The sequence below is a fragment of the Coccidioides immitis genome (genome assembly GCF_000149335.2).
Source record: "Coccidioides immitis RS genomic scaffold supercont3.3, whole genome shotgun sequence".
Taxonomy (NCBI): Eukaryota; Fungi; Ascomycota; class Eurotiomycetes; order Onygenales; family Onygenaceae; genus Coccidioides; species Coccidioides immitis.
In genome coordinates, this window is record NW_004504308.1 from 4,280,076 (window position 1) to 4,297,084 (window position 17,009).

Here is a 17,009-nt window from a genome sequence, read left to right on the forward strand (position 1 = left end):
ACTGGCTTAACATCTTGTCTATCAACAGCAAGAGGTAACAGTTCTTTACTGTGATTGTATTAAGATTACAATAATCAATACAGAGTCTGAGTTCTTCATCAGTCTTGGGTGCAAACAACACTGAAGCCTCTGTCAGACTTCATGACAAATGTATTCAACTCTTGCATAACTTGTTCTTAATGTACTCTTGTAGAATATTCATCTTCTTGAGTGATAGTCCATAGATTGGCATGTACAGAGGCTCACAGCCATCTTTAAGAATAATTGAATGACTAATCTTTATTAATTTCAGCAACTCTGCTGCTTTGTCTTCTGAGAAAACATCTTTATAGTCTCTCAGCTACTCAAGCACTTCTGTCAGGACTTGGTTGTCATCTGACATGAAAATGACATAAGAGAGTTTGTTCTTGATGTGCATTACTCAGAGAAATCTACCTGCATTCAGAAGTTTCATCATTTTCTCTGAGAATCAGTAATACTATGTCTTGCTCTTCCAGTCTATATCCAGATTGAAATCTTCTAACCACAGCATGCCTAGAACTATATTCACATCAACTATATCAATCATCATGAACATATGTCTTACCATCTTTATAATCCCCATGAAGTCTGTTATAGTGAGTTGGGTCTTGTAGATGCTATACCAATCAGCCTTAGCTCCATTCAACATCTTAATGACTTCTATAGGTGTCTCTGGTTGATCCCAGTTCAATTGGAATGCCAGTTTGTAGAAGATACTGTCCACTGTGGTATCTGAGTCCAAAAGTGCAGCTTGCTCTATAAGACCATCTGATAGTGTAGTCAGTATGACTGATAGACACATACTGCACCTGCTTGCCTTCTCTATTGAGTTAACACCCTGTCTTTTTAATGTTTGATCTGGGTCTTGCATAAGCTTTGTGATTCTAGTCTTCACCTGGTTCTCATTCTTTTTGTCTGTCCACTGGAACTTGTTGAAGCTGTTTGTACAGAACTTTATCTTATAGTCTGGTTGGCCATATCTTAGACAGAGCTCTTCATTCATTCATTATTTGTGTTTCTCTTCTGACATTTTTGAAAGTGATTTCACTGATGTCTTCTTTGTTCATGGATAATCTTCTTTGTTGTCTTGTTGAGACACATTTTTCTCTTGAGAGATTAAGATTTTCTGTTTCTTCTTATTTTGATTCTTGTCCTACTGACTTTGCTTCTTCTTTTTTAGAATGGACTCAATAAGCATCACTTATTTTTGTAATTCTGCAACTGTTTTTGATTAATATTACAGTTTATTCAGTTCAGCTTGAATGATTGGTCTGAGCTTTATCTGTAGAAAGAGTATATAAAAGAATTCATCTGATAGACTGTCCAGATTCTGTTTGAGTTTGGCAATGTACATCAAAAATGAGAGTATGGATTGGTTTTCTTATTGGACAGCATCATGATAATGCTGCATTGTGTCTTGACTATAAGTTATCTTGAGTTCAATATTATTCTTACATCATATCTTGAATTCATTCCATGATATAGGTAGTTGTTCTCTCTCCATTCTCAACATCTGCTAATGTATCTGGGGTTTGTTATGAAAATAGCTGGACATCCAATCAATCCTGACTGCATCTGGTGCTTTTTGTAATAATTTCTTCAGATGAAACTGCTGTCTTATTGAAGCTAACCACAATTTGCACTTGCCAAGTGATTTGCCATAGTAGTAAGATGCTTTTGGAGGCTTTATATTGTTGAAATTATCTGACTTCTCTATCAGTCATGTGTGTAAGAGGAACTCTAAAGAGAAATTGTCATTTACTATTCTCTGTTTGTATTCCATCTGCTTCTGCAGTCTGCATATCTTGTTTTATTTATATATGTCTGCTAGATTCTTTTGCAGACATGCCTTCTTTTCTTCAAAGATCTTCTTTCTTCAGGTTTTATCTAATATATTGAGAGGTGTATCTCTATTGTCTGTATTGTCTGCTGATGTCTTGCTGATGGTGGCTCCACTACTACCAGCATCTTTATTAATGTTCATCTCCTTCATGTTGATATCTATCTCTGTTGGGTCTGCAACATGGAGTGTTGTTGTGGTTTGTCTTGTGGGTCTTGGTGGCATTATACTGACTTAGGCAATCATATATTGGAGCATTCAGAATGTTAGGAGAATCAGTTGTAGATCATGTAGATTTTCCCAGAATTAGAGGTACAAAAGAGCTAAGTGTATATGATGCCTGCAACTAATGGAAGGGAGTTGTACATAGAATATAGAGGTTCTCTAACTAGAAGACTGAATACTGGGGTTTCCATACTCCATGTGAATTGTGTGATTCTTATACATTCAGAGTTGGGGTCACATGAATACCCCTGAACACCTGATGTTGTCTGATGCTTGATTGGTCTAGATCTATGTTTGTAACATCAAGCCACTACATCAGGCACACATGGTCTTCAACACTCTAACTCTACAGATGATCTACTACCAGCAGTACCAGCAACTGATCAAGTTCAAGTCTAATTTTATGCTCTTTTATAATGTATTCAGCCATATGATGAATGTTCATCTAGACTCCACCTGCTCTGCACTGCTGCTGTAGCTGCTAATAAATCTCTATCTGAGAATCTTCCAGAAGAATATCTTCAGAAGCCTGACTGACTGTATCACTCAGCAGCTACTCAATTCTGCTAGACTTGAGAATGGATGCAATAGTGAAATCTCACTCACCTGTGCTGGTATCTCACAAATTTTTCAAGATTTCCACTTTTAAAAAGATATTCAGTTCATTACAGACTTCAGAATGAAAGTCAGGAACATTGAGATGCTCTTTACATAACTTTAGAGCTGGAATAATGATAGGAACAGCAACTGGCTGCATAAATACTGGAAGTCAAAGCAGTACTGAGTTCTCTTCTACCAGTTCTTTAATATCATTGTCAGCATGTACAGAACTCAGCAGGCATATGAGTGATGCACAATTGTGAAGCAGATCTTCATTTACAGCCACTGGATCTTGCTCTATCTAAGCACAGCAGCCTTCTGAACACATGAAAAGAAAGAGAAACTGCAAAGCTAGGCTAGCTCCCATTCAAGACTGGTCAACTATCTTCAGCAGTACCAGTCAGAACTCACTATAATTAAGCCAGACATGATTAATAAGCTACCTCTGACAGATTGAAAGGCTGATGGTCAATCTTTATGTCTGAATGTGGTTCTTCTCTCAGTTTCCAGTAATCTTGATGCCTGGCTTGCCATTGAACAGAGTCAACATTCTGTTTCTGCAGCAATATCTCCCAATTCAGCAGTCTTTTTGCTAGCTGTTGATGTATATTCTAGCAAGCTGAGCTGTCATCTTCAAGCCACCATGACCAAACATCATGTTCTTCACTCATTCATACAGAAAGAGAGTAAATCTGCAAGCCAGCTGCATACCAACTGCAAGTAACTTACATTCTAGCTTGTGTTGCACATCCAGGCTCTTGTTGAGATAGAAAGGCAGCAGGTCCAGAGCATAAATCTTTCAAGAGCAACTTAATTCTGATAATCTTGCTCTCAGGCCCAGCTAAACAGTAATCTGATACTTCTTGAACCTAGAATAACCAGAATGGATCTTAAAGAGAATTCTGACTCAGAAAGTCTGATGAGAAAGCAGGAAAAGCATGCATGTTGTTAGAGATATATGCAGCAGTGATTGAAAGTTTTACAGAGAGAGGCCTTCTATTACAATCAGTGCAAAGCTGCAGGAAGAGACCAAATGGCACAAGTAGCAAATCAGTTGGAGTTTGAGAAAGCATGGGTATGAAGTCAAAAGATTATTGAGTGTTTAGCTCAAGTATCTCAGCAGGTCACTCAATCATGCAGAAAGAGAAAGTATATTTATAACAGCACTGGCTTCTTAAGTCAGTTTTGACTGCCAATTTTTACAGTTAATTTTAGTTGGCAATTTTGATCATCAATTTTGGTCATCAATTTTTACTGTTGTCAATTTTGGTTGTTAATTTTGGTTGTCAATTTTCACTGTCAAGTTTTGTGGTCAATATTGGTTGTCAATATTGGTTGTCAATTTTGGTCATCAATTTTGGCTGTCAATTTTTACTGTTGTCAACATTGGTTGTCAATTTTGGTTGTCAATATTGGTTGTCAATTTTGGCTGTCAATTTTGGTTGTCAATTTTCACTGTCAAGTTTTGTGGTCAATATTGGTTGTCAATTTTGGTTGTCAATTTTTATTGTTATCAATTTTGGCTGTCAATTTTGGTTGTCAATTTTTACTGTTGTCAATTTTAACCATTGTAAATTTTGACTGTCAATTTTGACTGTTGTAAATTTTGGTTGTCAATTTTTACTGTTGTCAATTTTAGTTGTCAATTTTTACCATCATCAATTTTGACCATTGTAAATTTTGACTGTCAATTTTGACTGTTGTAAATTTTGGTTGTTAATTTTTACCATCATCAATTTTGACCATTGTAAATTTTGACTGTCAATTTTAACTGTTGTAAAGTTTGGTTGTCAATTTTTACTGTTGTAAATTTTAGTTGTCAATTTTGGTTGTCAATTTTTACTGTTGTCAATTTTGGTCGTCAATTTTCACTGTCAAGTTTTGTGGTCAATATTGGTCATCAATTTTGGTCATCAATTTTGGTTGTTGATTTTTGCTGTCAATTTTTGCTGTCAATTTTTGCTGTCAATTTTCATTATCAATTTTTGCCATTAATTTTGGTCACCAATTTTGGTTGTTAATTTTCACCATCAATTTTGACTCTCATTAATTTTTGCTGTCAATTTTCACTGTAAATCTTAGCTGTCAATTTTTGCTGTCAATTTATGGAGGTGTGGAACAAAAGTTCCCGGAAACTCTATTTTGTTACAATGTATTGCAGTTACCTGCTGCCCCATCAAAATTTGGTGGGGTAGCAGGTATCTTCTATTATTCAACAAACAGCCTGGCTTCTATCTTTTTCCAAATCTCTCCAAATTCAAAATATCAAATCTGCCCACCATGTCTTCCAGAGAAATCTCTCTCTATAATAAGCTTGTTATGCAAATTCAAGCTCTTGCTTTAATCTCTTATGAAATTTCTATCTTAGATGTTTCTTATACTCTCCAGATTCTTCTTTCTACCTTTTATAATATTTAAAAGCAAGCAAAAGACTGTGACTTTGATCTCAAGAATAACTTTCAAATTTCTCTCAGCTATATAGAAGATGCTTCTAAATCAGGCTTAGAGTGGTATCTGGTTCCAGGATTTCCTGTCCTGGTCCCAGATTCCTGTCCCAATTCCTGTCCCGAGAATGGGATCAGGTTGAAGCTCAGCTTAATGGGATGGGACTGGGTTGTTTAACAGCATATTAGGACAGTTCTGTGGGAACTGGAATTGGGATGGAATTGGGACTGGAATCAAAATCTAGCTAGTAGAACAGGCCCAGGACCTAACATAACAAAATGAGATAGGACTGGAATTTCAATATTGTATATGAGACAGGACCAGTAAAGTGTAGAATGGGACTGGGAACTCCAGTCCCATTTATGTTGTCAAAAAGTAATGAAATTTGGTAACAGTTCTAATATAATTTTATCAATTTATTCAACTTTGGAAAAGTACTGAAATTTGGTAATGCTCTTTGCATAATTGGATCATATTGCAAGCTATTAGCTACTTGAGTCTATCTATTGATAATATTGATGTATTTTCTGTTCCTTATCTGGATTAAGTAGTGGATTTAGCAGGCTTGCAATCTCTTTCTGTATGATCTCTGGAGTATCTTGATCATCTTGATTGTCTTGAATAACTTCCTTGGCCAACTTCTCATGTGATATGAGTGCTTCATCCAGTATATGCATCTTATCTTCATGTTTAAGCAGTATGATCTTCTTGATTATAGATGCATGGAGCTGTGATCATCAATAATAACATGTATTCTGAGCAACATTAAAAACCTGTTCTACTTCAACCTCTGTTAAAGATATAGCCAGAATGTCCCTTGTCATCTGAGCAACAGTTGGAAAATCAGACTCTAGCATTCTCCACTGTTCCAGAATTGGAGCTTGAGGTGATATCAAATTCTTGGTTATTTAAATATTGCTTCATTTCATTTTGGAAATTTGCTTGTCTTTAATAGAATCTCTCAAAAATCATTTGCTCAATATCCTAGAGAAGTTAGCAGAGAAGAAATCAGAATAATACTTATAACAAATATACATCATTCACATCAAGTATTACTTCTCTTGACTGTTCATATTTCTCATAATGCTTTTTGTAAAACCTCAAAATATATTGTTAGTATATTTCATGCTCATCACTGATCCAATTCTCTGAATCATATGCTCTTATGTGATGTAATGAATGGAGAGCAGCAGCTACAGCTAGCAGCTTACTCTTTGAATGCTCAGTATTACTATAGTATTTCTGGAATTTCAAGTTAGCAGCTTTGATAGCTTCTTGAATATTCTCTCTTGTTATCAACTGTTGGATCTTGTTCTTCTCTCTTTCTAAATGCTGGAAAAGATGATTGTATGTTGTCTATACCAGATGAATTGTTGGGTCTGTTGTTTTGGACAGTATCTTGATAAATTAACTGAATGACTGCAACAGTCTAATCATATACTCTAGCTGCTTCCAGTCATGATCTAAAAAGCAAAGTCTTTAGTATTTTGGTGATGAGTTCTGAATTCATAAGTTTACAGCTTGTTGAAGCAACAAGACATGAACATACATCTTATAGATAAAATTCCATCTTATGTGAACATCTTGAATCATCTTGCACTAATTCTCTTGTTGATATTCTTGGAAATGTGCAGTGAGTTGAGGGAAGACATTGATTACATTAGCAACAAGATAAATCTATTATCAAGCAAAGATTAGTAAATCAACTCAACTATATCAAGACTATTATCAAATTTTGTTACCTTTCTAAGAGTATTTGCAGATGTGTCTGTTGATGCTAGATTATTAGTAATTGAGCTCTCATTAAAGATAGTGAGTAGAGCATCATTATCTGGCTGAATCTTGAGATTGCAAACCAGCTCTTGAACCACAAGTTAAATCACATAAGTAAGACAGAGTATTATCCCACTTTCTGCATCTTAATCAGTTGTCTTATTCAACTGCTGCAATGCTGGCCTCAACTGATGTGTAAGATGTGCTTGCATGATATCATTATTTGATGCATTATCACTTGTAATTACAAGAAGATTGCTCTCAAGTCTCCATACTGCTAGTAATTGTTGGAGAATCTCTGCTATATTCTTGCCAGTATAAGTACTCTCTAAACTTTCAAAATTCAGTAAATGCTCATGGTACTCCCAATCCTTTGTAATATAATAACTATTAATTGCCATAAAGACAAGATTATTAGGACTTGTTCAATTATCTACTGCCAGAGATATCTTGATTATTGGGTCATGGTTAAAGAGAAGATTTCAGAATAGCTGATTGTACATATCATTTATGACCTGATATAATGTTTCTTGTGTGGGTATCTGTAAAGCCATTGCAGGGTTGAGCATGATTATTAATGTGTGGAATGCTGGATTCTTAATAGCACAAAATAAGAGATTCAAGAATATTAATATTTGCACAAGCTGCTGGAGAAAATTATCTCAATTGCATTCAGAAACAGGCAGATCTGAATCTGTTCAAGAATACTTTGAAAACTGTTGCTAAAACACCAGAACTGTTACTAAAATTTGTTACATTTGGAAAATTAAAATTTATGATCTACCATCATGTTAATCAGAGTGTTATTCTGTCTGTCATCAGTTTTTGTACAATTTTTACTTGTTAAATGCTTCTTCAGATTACTTGTACTGTTTTGAGAAAAGCTTGAATGACTGAGAAAGATTTGGCAATACTTGTAAATTACTTCTGGAGTACTCTTAGAATGCTCTGCCACCTGATCAAATTTTGATTAAAAATCAGAATAATATTGCTTTGCCTTTCAGTTGGGGTCACCACACTTCTTATCATTAATCAACTAAGCAGCTTCAGTAGTCAACCATCAAGTAACAAACAACTTATAATGCAGCTTCTTCCACAATACAAATTGTTTTTTTCCATGTTGAACTATGATCAATTCTGAAGAAATCTCTGTAGATTTTGCTTGTTTGCTGGCTTCAGCTATTAGATTTTTCTTTTTTTTTTTTTTTTTTCACAATCAAATTGATTTTTCTCTAAGTTCTGCCTTAGTCAAAAAAGTAATAAAATGTGGTCAGAGTTCATGCAAAATTTGATAATCTCTAAATAGTTAGTCTTATTTTACTCTGTAAGTACAGCAACCAACTACAAAATCTTCTTCTTCTACAAAATAAAATATTCTTCTTCAGGAAAATAAAATATTTTGCCAATTTAATGGCATCCCATTCTCAAATTAATATGAAAAAAGAACTAAAAATCTAACTTTCTTCTCTAGATATCAATAATTCAATCATTCTCCATCTTATTGTTCTTCTTATCATTCTTATCAGAGGACACCACAATCTTAAAATCATCTTCCTTCATCTTCTCTGGGGCAGATGAGCTGTTGTTATCTTCACTCAGATTCTGTAATTGGTTCAGGAATTCCCTCATCTTCTTCTCAACCCCCTCTCTTGATATACTGACTGCAGCAAGACAATTATGATCATGAGCCATAATCTTGATTTCAAGCCTGGCTATCATTTGGCAGAATCAGACCTTTCTATGTGCAGCAATAGAATGCTGTATCTGGCTTGTTTTGGCCTAAATATATCAGAACTGTTACCAAATTTTATTACTTTTGAATTCTATCTTCTTTTTCTGCTGAGCTTCATTCTCAGTCTCTGTAGTCTCTTCTTGATAATACTTCTTCTCTTTCTCCCTCTTCTTTTACTGAGAGATCATAAGCTGGTGCTCATGATATTTCTTTGACTTGCTCTTGACAAATTGCTTGATCATCAACTCTTCAATAGCTTTATCTTCAATTATCTTGTGATCCTCCTCACTGCTATTCTGCCTGCAATGAATGTTAATATAATTCAATGCAAACCACTGAGGGTGCATACTACTCATGTTTTGCTTGAATTCTCTTCAGCATATTATGGCATGCCTTGTGATTTATCTCTTCTGCCTTGAATATATCTTTTTAATGGTCTTTCAAGGCCTGACAGTGCTTCTGTGCTGCATAGATCTTCTCTCTTATTAAATATTGTTTTGGTCCCATTTTCACAATTATATGTAATGAGTTGAATTGCTGGCTACAGAATAATAAGATTATAGAGTATATTGACCAAGTACTTGCATAGAATGGTTACTATACACATTGTTTATATTCTACAGGCATGTTACTATAGGCAAGCTCAATATGTTGTTGCTATGCTGGCTACAGGATAATGAGATTATAGAGTGTATTGATCAAGTACTGTAGAATGGTTACTATACACATTGTTTACATTCTACAGGCATGTTGCTATAGGCAAGATTAACATATTGTTGCTATACTGGCTACAGAATAATAACATCAGGTCAGTCTCTCTTCTCTTCTCTTTCTCTTTCTCTTCTTCTTCTTTCTCTTCAGAGCTAATGGTAATGATTTCCTCTTTCCTTCTTTCTTCCCCTCCACCATCTTTTTATTTACTGTACTTTGATGTCCATGTGTACAATAAACATATACTGCAACAAAATAAGTTGTGTTAAGAGATGAGTGCTTGCAGAATACTGCTCTGACACACATTATTTACTGACAAGATGTTAGTTTTCCCCATGCATGTTCATTTTGCACAGCTGGAGAGGAGCAGCACAAGACCACATTAAAAGAATGAGCCCTGAAGAAGAGTAATTGATGTAAAGTCAATAAAGATGTTGATCTGGCTAACTTTGACCAGGAGAATTCCTGCCCCCACTTCTCCATTCAAAATTGGAAGGCTGGCACTTGTATGTTAAAAAGTAATGATTTTTAATAATGGTCTTGATACTAATTGATGAAAATAGATGTCATCAAGGAAATGTGCTACTTTCAGAGCTCTACTGAGCTAATCTTGCTGGTAGTTCTGTTTTAGTAATTGGTTCAGGAAATTACTTTGTCCTGTCATCAAGAACATGAATATTGCTGGCAATGTACTGTTATTAAGTCACTTCAGAAGATGGCTGAAGCAATCTTGTGTACTCTGTTTGAGTGTAAGTCACTCTTAGCAATGACACCAACAATTATACTAAGTAATATAGGCTCTATTATGGCAATGATGCACTGTAAGCACATTACAGTCAATGCTGATGATATGAAGCTTGTTCTTGACATTAATGCCAAAATTGAGTTGAACTATTTCAGCCTGATTAATGTGCCTGATCATTCTGCCCCTGCTGCCACTACTTACTGTCTGTATGCTGCCCCTGCTCCACCAACTACTGCTGCTGCTGCTCTACCACCACTGCCACCATCCACCACTGCCTCCCTGCCTCTCTCTGGCACTGTCAGGGTCTTCACCTGTCAAATGGTGAGTATTAGAGCCCCTGTCTGGTTCACAAAGCCAGTTCTGGAGGAGCAGGAGAAGAAGAAGGAGAAGAAGAAGAAGAAGAAGTGAGAGAAGAAGAAGAAGAGAGAGAAGAAGAATAATGATGATGATAAAGATGATGACAATAATAATGATGAAGATGATGACAATGATAATTAACTTGCCATTTAGGCAGTTCCTGTTTGTTTGCTGGCTTCAGTCATTAGTTAGTTTTAATACTTTATTTCTTTTGACAATCAAATTGATTTTTCTATGGGTTCTGCCTTCATCAAAAAAGTAATGAAATTTGGTAATGGTCCACACAAAATTTGATCAGTTTGACTCTTCCCTATAAATTTGACACAATGGGACCAGGAATTCTGGTCCCATCCCAGTCCCACTATGGACCTGGCTGGAATGAGAAATAGGAGTCTATCATCTCTGCTGGAATAGAATGTGGGACATAATTTTCTATTTGAGGATGGGACTGGGAAATAATTTCTGGAATAGGGATGGGAACAGGACCTCAAGCTCTTGAGTAGAATGGGACATGGGACTGAGATTTCATATTTGGGATCCCAGCTGTTTCTAAATTCAGGACCAGGACCAGGTTCAATGGGAAATGGGATCCCATCCTGGTCCTAAATACCAGCTTAGTCTTCCAGAAGAATGTCTTCAGAAGCCTGGCTAACTATATTATCCAGCAGCCACTTCATCTCACTAGACTTGAGAACACATGTAATAATGATATACCATTCACCTGTGCTGGTATCTTACAAGTCTTTCAACATTTTCACTTTCAGAAAGACATCCAGTTCATTACAGGCTCCAGAATGAAAGTCAGAAACATTGAGATACTCTTTGCATGGCTCTGGGGCTGGAACAGCAATGGGAACAATAGTGACTAGCTGCAGAAACACTGGAAGTTAAAGCAGTACCAGATTCTCTTTCACCAGTTCTTTAATATCATTGTCTGTGTGTATGGAATTCAGCAGGCCTGTAAGTGACAGATAATTGTGAAGCAGATCTTCATCTGCAGCCACTGAATCTTGCTCTATTCAAGCATGGCAGCCTTCTGGACATGTAGAAAGGGAGAGAAACTGCAAAGCTGAACTAGCACTCATTCAGGACTGGTCAACTATCTTCAGCAGTACCAGCCAGAACTCACCATTATTAAGCTAGACATGATTGATGAGCTGCTTCTGGCAGGTTGGAGGCTGGTGATTAATCTTTGCCTCTGGATGTGGCCCTTCTCTCAGTTCCCAGTAATGTTGATGCCTGGCTTGCCATTGAACAAGATCAACATTTTGTTTCTACAGTAATGTTCCTCAATCCAGCAGTGTTTTTGCTGGCTGTTGGTGTGCATTTCAGCAAGCTGAGCCACTATCTTCAGATCACTATGGCTGAACATTATGTTCTGTACTCATTTACAGAGAAAGAGAGTTAATCTGCAAGCCAGCTGCATACTAACTGCAAGTGACTTACATCTCAGCTTGTATTATACATTCAGACTCTTGTTAAGATAGAGAGACAGCAGGTCTGGAGCATGAATCTTTCAATAGTAACTTAATTCTGGCAGTCTCACTCTCAGCTCTAGCTCAACAGTAATCTGACACTTCTTGGGTCAAGACTGAGCAGAATGGATCTTGAAGAGAATTCTGATTCAGAAAGCCTGATAAGAAAGCAGAAAAAACATATACAGCATCAGAAGTGTATGTAGCAGTGGTTGAAAGTTGTACAGATAGAGGTCTTCTATTATAATTAGTACAGAACTATCATGAAGACATATTAGTACAAAGCTGCAGGAAGAGAACAAACAACACAAGTGCCCAATCAGTCTAAATTTGAGAAAGCATGGGTATAAAGTCAAAAGGCCATTAGGTATTTAGATCAAGTGTCTCAGCAGGTCACTCATCATGCAGAAGAGAAAGTATAGTTATGACAGCACTGACTTCTTAAGTTAGTTTTGACTGTCAATTTTTATGGTCAATTTTAGTTGTTAAATTTCACCATTAATTTTGATCATCAATTTTCACTGTAAATATTTGCTGGCAATTTCAGCATCAATTTTGGTCATTAATTTTCACTGTAAATTTTAGCTGTCAATTTTTGCCATCAATTTTTGCTGTTAATTTTGGTTGTCAATTTTGGTTGTCAAATTTGGCATTGTCAATTTTTACTATCAATTTTTACTGTTGTCAATTTTCACCATCAATTTTGGCTGTCAATTTTTACTATTGTCAATTTTGACATCATCAATTTTTACCATTGTCAATTTTGGTGTTGTCAATTTTTACCATCAATTTTGGCTGTCATCAATTTTTACTGTTAATTTTTACTGTTGTCAATTTTCACCATCAATTTTGGCTGTCAATTTTTACTATTGTCAATTTTGGCTGTCAATTTTTACCATTGTCAATTTTGGTGTTGTCAATTTTTACCATCAATTTTGGCTGTCATCAATTTTTACTGTTAATTTTTACTGTTGTCAATTTTCACTGTCAATTTTGGCTGTCAATTTTGACTGTTGTCAATTTTGGCATCATCAATTTTTACTATTGTCAATTTTGGTGTTGTTGATTTTGACTGTTGTCAATTTTGACTGTCAATTTTGGTGTTGTTGATTTTGACTGTCATCAATTTTGGCTGTCAATTTTGGCATCATCAATTTTGACCATTAATTTTGACTGTCAATTTTTGCTGTCAATTTTGCTGTTAATTTTAGTTGTTAATTTTAGTTGTTAGTTTTTGCCATCAATTTTGCTGTCAATTTTTGTTGTACAAAAGAGCTAAGTAGATTAATGCCTGCAACTGATGAGAGAGAGTTATATATAAAATATATAAATCTGTGAACTAGAAGTCTAAATACTGAGATTTCTATAATCTGTAAGAATTATATTATTATTATATATTCAGAGTTATGTAAGAATTCACTCACAAACTCCTTATACAGACAAACAACACTTACAACAGTTCAGAGCCTCAGCTTGTGAGCTGTTGAAAGTACATGTGTTTTTGCAAGGCACTAAGTTATGTGCTTATAAGTACACATAAAAGGCTGCCACTGCATAAATCTCTTGTTAAGAGCTAGTGGCAATCTTGTCTACAAGTTGTAGATAGTTGCCAATACCAGATCTTTTATCTCATGTACTTTTTTCTATATAAAATTTCTTCTATAGATTTTTTATTATGCTGATTCACATGCATGATTCTCACAAGTTAGGCCATGTAACATCTTCTGGAGATTTCATATTATCTGATGCTTGATTAATCTAAGCCTATATTTATAATAATAAGAAGCTGTTAAATTAAGAAATGGTTAGAAGATTAACTAGATACAGTTGGAAACAAATATTTATTGTCAGCTAGATAAATATAATAATAAAATACTAAGATAGGGTCTAGAAAAAGAGTTTAGAGTAGAGAGCTACTATATATATATAATAAGATTGTATATCAGACAAATGTTTATATTTCTAGTGAATTATAAATTTCAAGTTTAGAGTGTTATCTTAGAACAAGATTCTGGTTAATTAGTCAGATAGAGAATTGCAGTTAGTATAAAAAGATTAAAAATAAAAGTTTTTTTTTTTAATTTTTAATTATATTATTTGTCTGACTACTTCAGTTTAAAAGTAGTAATAGCTGGCATCAGAGTTAGTAAATAATTAATCAACAAAAGAGAGGGTAAGACAGAGTTAGAGAGCTAGTAAGTAGTTTAATAAATATTTAAGTAGACTAGAGTTGTACAAAGTACTGAAATAAGTATTTAGATAAATTGGAGTTCTGATAAGCACAGTAATAAAATTGAATTTAGATGCAGATGCAAGATGCAGATGCAAAATACAGATAAAAGATGCAGATGCAGATATATATATAAATCAAATAGTAACTAAGTTACAAGACTGCATAAGTTAAGATACAGTAATAAAAATAAAATTATTATAAGTAGATCAGAAAGATAATTCAAATAATAGTTCTGTTATAGTTATATAATTAATAGTTTTTGAGTTGTTAGCAAATATGAAGATGTAACAGAAAGTATAGAGCAAATAGTAACAAAAATACAATATTTAAAAGTTGATATATTGTAACAAAAATAAGAATATTTTAAGCACTAGATTAGAGAGATAATTTAAGATATGATAGTATTATATTTACATAATTAATAATTGTAGAGTTATTGGCAAAAATATAGAAGTAACAAAAATTCAAAATAAATTAGTATTATTTTTTACAGTAATGAAGATTGTAATTTCTGTTAGATGGACTTTTTCTCCACAAGTAGTGAATATATAGTAAGAAAAATAAAGTGATTATAAGCAGATCAGAGAGATGATTTAAACAGTAGTAGTTTTATAGAGTTATTAGCAAATATATATATTTTATATAGCAAATACTGACACTGACATAAGATGTGAAAGTTAATATATTTTAACAAAAATAGAGATATTCTAAGCAGGTCAGAGAGATAACTTGAATAGTAGTAGTTTCACATGTCTACAATTAATGATTGTAGAGTTTTGGCAGAAATATAAAAAAGTAACAGAAAATTAAGTAATTAGAATTAAAGTTAGGGTTAGCTGTATAAAGCAAATAGTGAGTAAAACATAAGATGCAAAAGTAGATATATTATAATGAAAATAAGAAGATTCTAAGCAGGTTAGTAAGATAATTTGAACAGAGATAGTGTTATATCTGTAAAGTAGATAGTAGTAGAGTTATTAGCAAAAATATAAAATATATAGTTCAAATAGTAAGTAAAACATAATATGCAAAAGTTGATATTTTTTAATAAAAATAGGGTCATTCTGAGCAGGTCAGAGAGACAATTTAAAAGGTGGTATTATCATATGTGTACAATTGATGGTTGTGGAGTTATTGGCAAAAATATAAAAGGTTACAGAATCTATATTTATTATTATTATTATTATTTATTATAGTCTTATGCAGTCAGTAACTTTGAAGACTACCTAACAGCTTCTCTGTTAGAATTTACTTAGTATATATTGTAGAAACTGAATAAAGGAAAAAATTCAAAGTATTTTGAGACAATATGAGATGTTCTTTCTCCACAAAAGTCAAATAGCAGATAGGACATAATATTAATTTTAAAGGAAAATAATAATTCTTGTAGCAATGTGATACAAATCAAAAAGAAATAAAATTAGCATATTTGGGAAAGCCACTGTCTAGTAGCTATTCCAGTACATTTCAGAAATAAAACTAGCCATTTTAAGTCTAATTCAGTTTCAAAAATAAAATTTAAAGATAGTTGAGAAATATCAAGTTCTTGTTGGATTTTTCTTCTTTCAGTATGATAAGCTAAGCAGTCTAATAGTAGATGCTTTGGATTTTCAACACAATTACAGAAATAGCATAAATTGGAAGAGTAGTCAGATAATCTTATTAGATAAGATCTAAAATATTCATAACCAAGCTTTAATTGGCAAATAGTTGACCATATCTTCTTAGATATAGAAACAGTAGATGCTTTCCATCTGGATTTTATTTTGAATTGAGAGTAGTGATTTGTAGAACTTTCTCTATTAAAAAGATCTTCAAACCACTCTATCATTGCTTGTTCTTTTATTTGTCTTTTTATATAAGTAAGAGATATATATCTTTCAGAACAAACTTGATTTAATTCTGTAGCTTTCTTTACTGCTAGATCAGGTTCTTCATTTCCATGTATATTTACATGTGCAGGAACCCAATGAAGATGTAGATTAATTTGCTGATTTTTAATAGACTTAGCAGTTTTTCTTATAGATTGAAGATAATATAAGCCAGAATTAAGATCTTGATTTATGAGTCTCTGAATAGCAGCTTGACTATCAGAAAACACCCAGATATCTGATATTAATCTTGATTGAGACTGAGAGATAGAACTTGCTAATTTAAATGCTTTATCTATGGTAAACAGTTCTGCATTAAAGACTTCAAGATATTTTTCTAGATTCCATGAAAATCTAATATTATCTTGTAGATCATATACACCAGCACCAGCATATTGACTTTCTTCAGCTTTGGATCTATCTGAATAGAGAATTAAAGATCTATTATCTAGATTTTTAATTCTATTTATGTGACTATCTTTAGCTGTTTTCTTGTCTGAATTTTCAATTTGAATATCTATCAAATCAGCTAGGTTTTCAGACCAAGGTGCATTCTATTTTGCTTTGATTCTCTCTGTTTTTAGAGAAGGTAATATATTTGAAATCATTAAACAAATTCTAAATAGTTGACTTGGATACTTGATTTTTCTTCTTTTTCTTTTTCTTTTAGTTGATGTTTGTACAACATATTCATTATTTAATTCTGATTGATTCCAATCTAAAAACCTTCTCCAATCAAGATTGACACCATTATTATAAGGTGGAAAGCTAGAAGATGCTCTTTTTCTGATTGCATATTCTTTTTGCATTTTTAATAGTCTATAAGTATAGTTTCTGCATAGTCTATTAAACCTTACTTTAGCAGGAGGAATAGCAGCTTCAATCTTCATAGCATAAATTGGAGAAGTTTTAAAAGCTCCTAGAACCTTTCTTAAAGCAGAGTTTTAAAGTTTCTCATACTTATAGAGAAGATTCTTTTGA

At 33.7% G+C, this 17,009-nt stretch overlaps 2 protein-coding genes across 2 annotated transcripts; one reads left to right on the plus strand and one right to left on the minus strand.

Annotated features, from left to right (window-relative positions):
• Positions 1-8,386: 8,386 nt before the first annotated feature.
• On the minus strand, positions 8,387-8,992 carry CIMG_13344 (uncharacterized protein; the record flags this gene model as incomplete). Its single annotated transcript, XM_001240248.1, has 2 exons — positions 8,387-8,612; positions 8,814-8,992. 2 exons carry the CDS (start codon positions 8,990-8,992, stop codon positions 8,387-8,389), a joined length of 405 nt encoding a protein of 134 aa, XP_001240249.1.
• Positions 8,993-10,062: 1,070 nt separating this feature from the next.
• Positions 10,063-10,500, plus strand: CIMG_13345 (uncharacterized protein; the record flags this gene model as incomplete). Its single annotated transcript, XM_001240247.2, has 2 exons — positions 10,063-10,096; positions 10,145-10,500. 2 exons carry the CDS (start codon positions 10,063-10,065, stop codon positions 10,498-10,500), a joined length of 390 nt encoding a protein of 129 aa, XP_001240248.2.
• Positions 10,501-17,009: the final 6,509 nt, after the last annotated feature.